General features: G+C 39.4%; 2 protein-coding genes and 1 non-coding gene across 3 annotated transcripts; 1 reads left to right on the forward strand and 2 right to left on the reverse strand.

Annotated features, from left to right (window-relative positions):
- Positions 1-1,201: 1,201 nt before the first annotated feature.
- mrpl15 (mitochondrial ribosomal protein L15) lies at positions 1,202-5,195 on the reverse strand. Its single transcript, XM_026936006.3, has 5 exons — positions 5,017-5,195; positions 3,507-3,664; positions 3,205-3,370; positions 2,217-2,340; positions 1,202-1,645 (listed from the first exon to the last, which is right to left on the reverse strand). The coding sequence occupies exons 1-5, from the start codon at positions 5,119-5,121 to the stop codon at positions 1,308-1,310; spliced, it is 891 nt and encodes a 296-aa protein (XP_026791807.3). The 5' UTR covers positions 5,122-5,195; the 3' UTR covers positions 1,202-1,307.
- Positions 5,196-5,538: 343 nt separating this feature from the next.
- trnaa-ugc (transfer RNA alanine (anticodon UGC)) lies at positions 5,539-5,610 on the reverse strand. The gene has a single exon. It is a non-coding gene; the product is annotated as a tRNA-Ala (tRNA).
- A 2,378-nt stretch (positions 5,611-7,988) lies between these two features.
- Positions 7,989-11,471, forward strand: lypla1 (lysophospholipase 1). The gene is made up of 9 exons (XM_026936873.3): positions 7,989-8,315; positions 9,324-9,355; positions 9,446-9,511; positions 9,623-9,670; positions 9,778-9,848; positions 9,943-10,016; positions 10,226-10,327; positions 10,467-10,640; positions 10,785-11,471. The coding sequence occupies exons 1-9, from the start codon at positions 8,247-8,249 to the stop codon at positions 10,836-10,838; spliced, it is 690 nt and encodes a 229-aa protein (XP_026792674.3). The 5' UTR covers positions 7,989-8,246; the 3' UTR covers positions 10,839-11,471.
- Positions 11,472-11,544: the final 73 nt, after the last annotated feature.

Consider the following 11,544-nt stretch of genomic DNA (forward strand, 5'->3'; position numbering starts at 1 on the left):
CACATTTGGGATGAATCGTAACACTGACCACACGCTAGGCCTTCTTGTCCAACATCAATGCCTGACCTCACTCATGCTCTTGTGGCTGAATGAGCAAATCTACTCTCCAAAACCTATTGAAAAGACTTCCTAGAAGAGTGAAGGCTGTTACAGCAGCAAAGATCAATGATATTAAAGCTCATGGATATGGGAAGGGATATTCAGCAAGCACATCTGGTTCTGATGGTCAGGTGCTCACATACTTTTGGCCATATTGTGCATAAAGATACATAAATTACAAAAGATGTAGGCTTGACTTTACCACCTCAGTGACAAGGAAAAGTACAGTGTGATACCTTTATTTCTGAGTGTATACTATCTTTGCCAGCTGGTAAATTATTTTCCAGCTTCTATATTATTTGACTACATTGATTAATAAATTACAGCTGTGGTATTTTCTTAGCATTAGTAGCATTAGTAGTAATTCAGAAACTGTTTCCTTTATACCACTTACCAGCTGGCAAAGATGGACTACCATCTGGGCCTGCAGTTTGGTCAGACTAAGTTGGATTTTCCAGCATGGTATATTAGAGGAAATAACTGTAGCCTTGTCTTTTAGTGCCAGAACTGGGGAAACCCGACTTAAGTCATAAAAAATGATGACCTTGGTTAAACCTAAGCTAACCTCACACCCATATATCAACCATGTTGGTAGGTTTTTTGAGAATTTTTCCATGGGGTGGTGATGGGGTGATGACCAACTGTAGGCGTCTTTCACCAGTAAAAGTATTCTACTTTATGCTTTTTGGCTTTAGGTGTTGTGCTAATTACTGTAAAGTTCCTGGCCTGCACACAAATGCCATGTTAAGCCATAATATTAATATAGTAACGTAGTAGAAATAAACTTTCATCCACACATTTCCTACTGACCATCCCCCTTTCCTCAATGCAGAGGGAAAGACAGTTTTGGTTGGCAGTGGTGAGTAGCTATTTATTCCTTAAATTACAAATTGCTTTTTGCACTGATTAGGACAGACAGTGACTTACATGTTTGACTGTTGGCTGTACTCTCTATATTGCAGATAATGGGAAATAAGACATGTTAGTAATACACTTGTACTCAAAGTATTCATAAGGATGACTTCGATAAATAGTGGAAAATTGGACTGTTCAACAGCCATGTAATGGAAGCGATCAAAAAAATTACCACCTCAAGTCAAGCTTTAAGCATGGTGACAATTTATTACTGATTAACAAAAACAATGATACATATTTACACAAATATCATTCAGAAAACTGGCTTGAGTGTCAGTAAGCCATATTAAATATTATGAACTGTAGTACTTCAATACATCCTTGTCAGTGGGTTTAAGGATCTTCTTCTCTGCCAAATTTACTACCCAGCCTGGGGCCAAACCAAAAAAGATCTGTCGCGGGTCCTTCCTCTCTGCTAACATTTTGCACATTGTTTCCGTTGATATGTCTGGTAATGTGTAACCGTATTTCTTTGCCAGTGCAAACCGGGCTGCCTGGATCTGCTCTGGATCAGCAAGATAACCGCGGTTATTAGCATCTATGTAGTATGGAAGGAGATCTTCACCGGGGAGCATCCGCTTAGGAATGGGCTGGCCAGTCATGAAGAATGGCACTGGTTTCACAAGGATTTCTGCGGCAAAACACACAAAGGGACAAGTTAGAATAAGTCATACAATATTGCAGAGGTGGGCAATCTGACTAAAACTATGATGATTTTTTTTTCAGGCTGGATCATCACCCACGAGTTTATCACAGTTATTTTCACATTGGTTTTTAATACTATTTTGCAGGTTACTGATCAAAGACCAACCAATGTAAATATAGCTCTAGGAGGAAATATAACCTCAAAAAAAGGGAATAACCACTTAGGCCAAAATACCTTTTCAAACTAATTTTAATAAAGTGTGGGCTGCACTAGCAAACAGAGTAAAGTCTGGTTCATAAAACAGCTTGGGGTGCCATGTCTGAGTGTTTTCATCTCAACTGACAAAATGTGTATCATGGTATGATAATTGGTATTTTTAAATTTTTTTTTTAAATGTTATTTATTTTAATTGATCTAAAATAGCCATATCACCAACTCTTACAATATACTACTATACACAGAGTAACAACTATTTAGTTGCCAAAATTTAATATAAATGTCAGCTGACTTCATGCTACATGTATATTTACATGTTTATGTACACAGCGTGACTCACGTAGGCTGCGAGGGTCGTAGTAGCTGGTCGAGATTACACCACCATTGCGTTCCACTGCAGCAATGGCAGCTTCAGAAGCACGCTGAACCTCCAGATTCACCTTAGCACAGAATATGTCAGCTCCCTTGAACAGACACACACAAACACTTTTAGTTGGGTAAGAAAGTGCTTTTAATGCAAGAACCTTAAAAATGACTGACTGCTGCCCCCCTCTGGACAATCTGATTCATTTCAACCTGATTAGGAAGTAATGGTGAGGAATTTACTTCACAATTAAATATAATCATTATTTAAAAAAAACTGAAAGAACATGAGGAAAACAAGCAAAAAGTCCCTGTGCAGTGTACTGTATGTGGGAAAGCACATCACTGCATTTCACCAAATGGTGTCTTCACTGAATTCCAGCTAAATCACTCCAGCATTTGTGCCACAATGAGTTGTAAAGAACTGTCCAATCACAAGTCTTCTACTTTGTGTTACTGAGATGTGGTTAAGTAACTAATCTGCGATCGATGAAGCAGAAGTTTCTGGGTAAGCGACATTTAGAGATGTGCCTACATGGAACAATTCTGCTAATCAGCATTTTCCTGGTCATGTCTTTACTAACTCAGGTGAATGTACTGTTTCATGTCAGATATCATTTCTTATTATTGTAACTGCACACATTACTTTTTTTGTACTTGCATGCTGCACTGTTTTAGCTGGAATGCCATTAAGATCATGAAGATGCCACATCCTTGGAATAAAGAATTGACCAGAGTGGTGACAAAACTTTAGCATTCCAGTCGAGATATCAAGCATTCACATGCTATTCCTGAAAAGTAATATCAAATGTTCGTTGCATTTCACATTTTCCCCCTCGGTAATGATTTCTTCTTGAGTGTGACAGGAATTCCTCTCCATATCGTGCAGTTTTCAGTGGTGCCTCCCCCCACCCCCCTTTACTTTAGATATTATGAACACATGAGATTAATAATAATGCACAAACCTCTTCTACAAGATGGACCCCACAGTCACGTTTGAGTGGCTGGATCGTGACTCCTCTGCTGTTGACCAGCTGCGTGAGGTCTATGGGCCGAGTCGGATCTACGCGGCCAAGGTCTATTAAATACTGCAGCCTCCGCAGAGTGAGTGGCGGGTACTGCTGGCGACGACTGAAGACAAATACACATACAGTTATGTTTAAATCTGTGAGGAGGTTGTGGAAAAGGATCATGACAGGAGAAAAACCTACACATTCTTTAACATTACATAAGAAGTCCAGGAAGTGAGCAGTGTAGTTTTTCCCACCTGTGCCCCTCATTGTAGCCATATTTAGGAATTAGCAGGTAGAATGGGGTCTGGCCTCCCTCAAAGCCCAGGTGGGGACGGTTCCCACGCTGTCGTTCACCTTTGTGACCCCGTCCGCTCCTATTCCCACCATGCATCCCTCGCCCTCGACGCTTCTCCTGTAGACAGGCATTATTTTAGCTGTATAAGTTACACTTTAAAATCCACACAATTTAACTCCAGTGTTCTTCTTTTTGCTTCATTTTAGCTTTTCATCAATCTGTCCATTACTGGCTGTCAACATGGATCTAAATACTGTAACTCAGGGGTTGACTCTAAGTAGACTTGATCCCTATTTCAGATCTTTGGGATCAATTTTTCCATTTCAAGGGGATAACTCTGTACATCTAGGAATTATTCTAGAAGTGGTTTAAAACATGCTTTCAATTTCAGCAGTCAGCTGTGCACCAAACATTAACGTACGCAGGACACTTGACACTTGGTTGTAAGAAAAATGAATCCTCGGTATCACGCCTATGTTTCAGATGAAAGCCTTGGCATTCCCAATTAATCTGACCACCTTTGTTTGTTATTAATACAAAAAAGTACCAATTCATTTACAGTCTGCTCGCCAGCTATTATTATTTATCTGCAGTCTGCTCGCCAGCTATTATTAGTGTAAAATGAATTATAGTACATGCACAGTGCTCAATCTAAAGTGATAGAAGGAGAAGGATACAAGATACTGATTCTACAGGGTTTGCCAACATCCTGCCAACATCCTATGGGTTGACAAAATGGCAAAATATCGTTATCTAAAGGCATTTTCACAATCCAAATTATGCATCACAATTTCTAAGTTTGTAATCATAATAAAAAAAAAAAACCCTTTCCCTTACCTTACTGACTGAATGGGACATGGAGAACAGTAAAGTTTAACAGGACTCACCATCAAACCAAAACTTACATTTCAAACATTATGTAAAAACAAACAACCTGACACTTAAGCGCATGAAAAATCAAATCTGGTCAGAATTCCAACTATGCCAGGTTTCTGGTCAGTTCAGTTCATTGTGTATCACTGATTCCCCCTCCTTTTTTTAAAGATATACTTGAAGTCAGCAGAAGAAAAAAAAAAAAAAGCTAAAAATTCAATCTTCCAGGCAGACACTTTTCCAAGACCTCACAAATATTGGGAAGCATTCTGATCATTTTCCAGATGACTGGCACTGATAACCAAATGATGAGTTAAACAGATCTAAATCTAAATCTACTGACCTATACATGTAGCTTAACATCACTGAACATTGCTTAAAAACTAGCAACTAAAGTATCGGAACACAAATGTTTTGTTTTTTTTCTCAACTTCAGTGACTAAGTGTGACTGTTTAGAGACAAGTTTTCTAATATTCTACATTTCGCATCTTTTTAAACTAGCAAAGTAAATGAACCTCAAGCTGTTAGTTCCGGCTAACAAGCTAACCTGCTAGCTAAAGATTATACTGCTAGTCCACACAGAAACATGACTTACATTTTTCCTTGCACCAGGATTTGGCCGAAGGTTAGCTAGGGTTATCCGTGGTAAATTTCTCACAATGTCTATACTTTTTCCACCGGTGGTCTTGGACACAGACATTTGTCTTGCTGCACATTTGCTAGTCAACCTAGTCAAGGGCAAGTGTCATGGCGGACAGACACGTGGTACAGCACACCGGAAAAACATGGAGCAAGATAAGGAAGTGCAGGAAAATGTCAAATCTCTGTGCACAGTTGAGGGTAACTAGATGTTGCATTTAAAGTCTATATTTGTAACAGAAATGTGCCACAATGAGACAAGACACATTCTTAAAAGAACTGTATACCTGGAGCTAATAATATTTTAAAATAGCCAGTGAGAATGAATCATTTTCATTCAGACATTTTGCCTCTTAATAAAGAAAACCCTCATTAATTATACTCCATAATGCAAAATTCATATTCATGTTAAAAATACAATATTAAAATAACGGCGAACAAATGATCACCGAGTACTTATCAAAAGATACCAGCCATGTGGAGATGCCGGGGATTGAACCCGGGGCCTCATACATGCAAAGCATGCGCTCTACCACTGAGCTACATCCCCGATGCGAGAAACGGCCCAGTCTCTGCCTTTAAGGAGAAAGTATTCCTTTAATGTAATACACGGTTGATGGCCATGCTCATGGGTTAACAACAACAACGACAACAAACTCAAAAAAGACCTGAAATTAGCCCAAACGTTCGAACATTGGAAAAAACGACTCAGTGTTAATGGAAAGCAGTTGCTGGCAGAATTTTTTTAAGTTTTTTTATTTATCAAATGCATTACACACATAAATTAGATGGACATGCACCAAACTGATAAAAAGGTGTCTGTGCACTAATATTCATAAATAAAGCCACGTACAAATGTTTGTACTTTGTTAACAGTTAAAACCACTATAATATTATACATACAAGAAATAAAACACATGCTCTTATAGGAAAACAATCCACGATGGGGTGGTGTGACACATTAACATTAAACTCTTCCCAGCACATTAAACTCTGTTAGTAACCTAAATTACATAAATTAGAACTGGGATCTCACCAGACAAAACAAAACAAAACAAAACAAAAGAGTTGGTGTGCATTTCTGATTTGCAGTATTTATCTGCAATACGTGAACATACTATATGCAATCTGGCAACCCTGCTCATGGCAATTAAAAAAGAGCTTTGTCATTAACATGATACTGATTAACATGATGAACTATTCAGTTTTAGCCTGCCTTACTGAGGTCCAAAATAAAACCACATTTCTACCATACTCCTGAACAAACTAAATAAATATGCTTATGCTGAGCTGTTGTGCTCACGCCATATATGAATAGCAGTATATCTCTGCTGGCCCTCCACAAAAATTATAATTAAAATAATTGTAAAATTTTTAAAACTTGTACCTTAAGATCATTCTCCAAAAGAAAAATGTTCTCAGAAAATCATACGCAGCTTAAAGGATCCCATTTTGACTAGCAGCAAGCAGCACTGTAAGCATGACCCAGTTTTATAATAGATTCTGAAAGTGTGTCCATCAAACTTTTCAGATCCCAGAAACTGAAGTAAATCTGGAGGACGTAATGGCAGCTAAGATGCTGAGACCAAATGTGTGACTCTATCTGTCATATTAGAGTACACAGCACTATTACCCCTTACATACAGTTCATTTTCTGTATTTATGAACATATGTACATTGTACATTGTATGTATGTATGAATATGTATGAATATGTACATACTGTTCATATTACTGTATGGACAGAGTCTGAGTTTTGAGTTTTGAGTCTGAGTCAGAGTCAGTCCAAAGTCAGAGTCAGAGTCAGTCCAAATACTACCTTAACATTCGTCCCTATGCCAAATTCTGCACTCCAAATTATTTTCTTATCCAGGAACACCTTCAAAAGTCAACAACAAATGGATGTATTATGCTAAAAATGTTTTTTTTTTAAGTCTGCTCACGATTCTATCTGTGTGGAATTTCGCATTTCACATGTTTTTCTTCTGGGTTCTCTGGTTTCCTTCCACTATCCAAAAAAACATGCATGTAGGTGGCTTGGCTACACCAAATTACCCATAAGTGTGAATGTGTGTGCATGGTGCCCTGCAATAGACTGGCATCCCCTCTGGTGTGAGTTGTTCCACCTTGTGTTTAGTATTACCCACGTTACCCAGAGTGTGTCTAGGTAGTGGGGACAGTGTCAAGGCCCTCTTAACTGTCCCCACGCTTTCTCGTCCAAATAACATAGCTATATGCCCGGTCATAATTTTACTTTTTTGCTTTTTCAATGCTTGGTAGCTAGTGATGGGAATCCCAGCATATCTCTCAATGTAGTGGACATGTCCTCTCAACAAAGTGTCAACACTTGACCTTTATCTTAGCTGGTCCCAATGCAAACAATATAAGGACTTTTTCACAGGAGCTTTTCACAGTTTTGATATTTCCCCATTTTGAATCTGTTATTTATTCAATACTTGCAGAACTCATACAGTACAAATACTGTATGTGTAGCACCTGTTCGAAAGTGAGTGGATTTTTTTCCTTCATTTTTAAAAATTTTGAGTTACTTTAGAAAAAGTCACAAATTCCAGGCTGAAAATAATAAAAACTTAGGCTGGTTTCAATGCCTCTGAAAGTCGAAAGGGGAGAAATGCGGTAGACAGCACTTCACACCACACTCCACCAGAAACGTATTGGTACTTGATGAACCAATAGCAGTCACGGACTTTTCATAATATTAAAATTCCACCAATCAGGAGACACATACAGGAGGCGTCATAAAAGGCAGGACTTCCTGTGTCAGTCTGGAGCGTGGGTATGTGGTTGGTTCGCCCCTCCCCCTCCTCCTCCTCCTCCTCCTCCCCCTCCTACCCAGAGTGCTGATCCAGGATCAGGCTTTTCATTCACGTGCCTTATTTAAAACATAAACATGTAAGACTAGAGCTGAACGGAGATCTGTTTTAGACTGTCAATACAGGGCTGCACTCAGTGGAGGTTCTACATGGCTCCAAGCTAGCGTACTGTACACTCCAAAAACTTAGAAATAGCGAAAGTCTAGGTGTACTGCATTATACGACTGGTCTGGTTTATTTGAGTTGGTCTTTTTTTGTATTAGAAAACTACAGTACTAATTTACAGGCGACACAGCTTGGGCAGCAGCTTGAAAGCTTGTTCTCCTACTGAATGTCATCCTGCTCTCCGGTATATGTGCGGTAATAACATGTCCGCGCCGCTTCCCGCCATTGTGCCGGCCGCCCGCAAAGCTACAGCGGCGGTAAGACACACACACACACACACACACACACACAGAGAGAGAGAGAGAGAGTGAGTGTGAGTGTGTGTGTGTCTGCACTCTTGTATAGTAATATAATAAAGGCATATTGGCATGACGCCAGAAGGAACTTACTTGACAGATACACTGTCTGGCCAAATCTCTGTGGACCCCTGACCATCACACCCATATGTAGTTCTTCTCCAAACTGGTGCCACAAAGTTGGAAGCACACAATTGTGTAGGATGTCTTTGTATCCTGTTGCATTACTGTTTCCCTTCATGGGAGCTAAGGAGCCCAAACCTGTTCCACTATGACAAAGTGAGGTCCATGAAGACATGGCTTGCCAGGATTGGAGTAGAAGAACTCGAGTGGCCTGCACTGAGATATGACCTCAACCCCATTGAACACCTTTGGAACACAGCGCACCAGGCCTCCTCGCCCGACAGCAGTGCCTGACCTCACTAATGCTCTTGTGTCTGATTGAGCAAATCCACACACTAACAAAATCTAGTGGAAAGCCTTCCCACAGGACACTGTACACGCACAAGGTAGACCAGCAGGGTGTGTAGTAACTTCTAGGTAATACCAAGTACCCACTAAGTGTACAGTTTTTAAAAATCACAGTAGTGATAATGCATCTGAAAGACTTGTACCAGTGGCACACACCCACCTAAATAATATTTTGTCAGCAATGGTCCTATGGTTGCCCTGTCTATTGATGGAGGGGTAGAGATCGGCTGAGAATCTGTGCTTAGCCTGAAATAGTACTTGGTCAGTAATTGCACACCTATAAACACCTACTATATGATAGGTTTATGTGATAAAATGGCTACTGGCTGTAGATATTAGATATTGCAGATATTATGTTGTATTAATGAAAAAGAGTCATCTGATTCTGACTGAATAATTTGTTTGGCTACAACTGGGTCTGAATGTGCAACAGTGTGATTATTATAAATGTGCCTCATGGTAATTAGCAATGACATGGATGTTTGCTTAAATTTCCAGGTAATCTTCCTCCATGGCCTGGGAGATACAGGGTAAGGAGTGCACACCCTTGACTTAAGCGTGAGTTGACAAAATTTGATTGCCACATTGATATCATTATTACTTACCATTATTTCCATTAGGCATGGCTGGGCTGAAGCAATGGCTGGGATCAGGACCCCTTATGTCAAGTACATTTGCCCCCATGCGTACGTACGATGCACCATATTATCAAATACAAGCAAATTTATGAAAATAAATATCCCAGTTTGAGTTATTTCATTTTCCTCTCTCTTTCTTTCTCTCTTGGATTATGCCAGACCAGTCATGCCAGTTACCCTTAACATGAACATGGCAATGCCTTCCTGGTAAGTATCAGTTGCATCAGTGCTTTCGAATTTTCCCCCAATAACACAGTCCTCAGAACCAGTCATTATTCAGGTTATTTAAATGATTTGTTTTGGTTTGATCACAGGTTTGATATTATTGGGTTGGGTCCAGATGCAGAGGAGGATGAGACTGGGATTAAAAAAGCTGCAGAAAGCAGTGTGTACATCTTCAATGTTTTGTGAAAGGTGTAAAACATTCTTCTAAATGTGTTAAATGTTTCATGTGCCCTAATTTCTATTTCCTATTGCAGTCAATGCTTTGATTGATCAGGAGGTAAAGAATGGAATTCCATCTCATCGCATCGTATTGGGTGGCTTTTCTCAGGTGAGAAATGATGCAGTGAAATTTAATTACTGTAAAAAGTACTTGCTGGACATTCTCATGAATCCTGCGACTGGTTTGTGCCCTTATTGTGAACGAACTTAATTAAAGAATTTGTTTGCTATAATAAAATTCTCATTTAAACACATAAATGAGTACTGGTAGTATGTTCTCAGTTTTTTTTTTTTTTTTGTATGTGTATGTGGGTTTAGGGTGGTGCACTATCACTTTATACAGCTCTAAAAACTCATCAGAAACTCGCAGGTGTAGTTGCTCTGAGCTGCTGGCTGCCTCTCAGGAACTCTCTCTCAAAGGTATACAGTACATTTCCGATGTGTGTATTTCTGCTTTTCTCTCCAGTGTGTGGATGAAACCATCTAGATCTTTCAGATATTTACATTTACATGCAGTATGTTTATGAATCTCTCTCTCTCTCTCGTTGTATCTGTATAGTCAGTGATTGGCACTAATAAGGAAATACCAGTGCTACAGTGTCATGGTGAGGCAGATCCTCTGGTTCCATTGATATTTGGGTGTCTTACAGTGGAGAAACTCAAGACCATGCTGAATCCTAACAGCATCACCTTCAAAACATATCCTGGGATGCCCCATAGTGCCTGCCCAGAGGTCTGTCCTTAAATTAATGAAACAGTGTGAGATTTCTTTTGACTTTGTTTAGTTAATACACCTAAAGATCAAGCTTTGGTAGCTTCATAACAACCCCCCCCCCCCCCCCCCCCCCCTTTTTTTTTTAATCTTTCCGCTCAACAGGAAATGATGGATATAAAGCAATTCATTGAGAAGCAGCTGCCTCCAGTCGACTAATCAATAAAGCCTTAATGATCCTTTGTGCTGATCAGTGGGCACAAGTTCTCTCCAGCTGCTGTCTCGTCATCTGACTGAACTGGCAACAAAACAAACAAATCCAAATCCTGGACTAATCCTGATATCAAACTCGGTACTAAGACCACCTCAAACCACACTGCAGTGATTCTCAACCCTTATTATGATATACCTCTACCCTGCATATTTTATTGTTTGTTTTTCTTGCTTTAAAATGTGATCTAATCAATCAGCCAATTAACCAGCCCTTCCTGATTTGATGTGTGTTTGTTAAACAAGGGGAAACACTAACATCTACAGAGCATGAGTAATCTAACACCAGGATTGTGAATTTTTGCCCCACTGGGTTGTAGGTAAGTTAAACAGTACTACTGGGATTTCAGAATCACAGACACAGCTAGCAAAAATGTTGCCATAGTAACCTTTGACCTTTTTCTTAGACTGAGCTATAGTTATCATGGGACACATCACCTGTCAGAAATGCAATTTTTTATAATTGGCTTTCGGACTATTATAACTTATAAATGAAATAAGCCTTGTAATTATAGAAGAGAGTTTGGTTGACAACAAAGGTTTTCTGATGACAAAATGATACACAATAAAAGACAAATGATGCCTCCTTGTACCAGTTTTGACTTTGTATGTGGAAGATGTGTATACAGATTGCAAGTATTAGTATAACACTTTA

The sequence above is a fragment of the Pangasianodon hypophthalmus genome, chromosome 4 (assembly GCF_027358585.1).
Source record: "Pangasianodon hypophthalmus isolate fPanHyp1 chromosome 4, fPanHyp1.pri, whole genome shotgun sequence".
NCBI lineage: Eukaryota > Metazoa > Chordata > Actinopteri > Siluriformes > Pangasiidae > Pangasianodon > Pangasianodon hypophthalmus.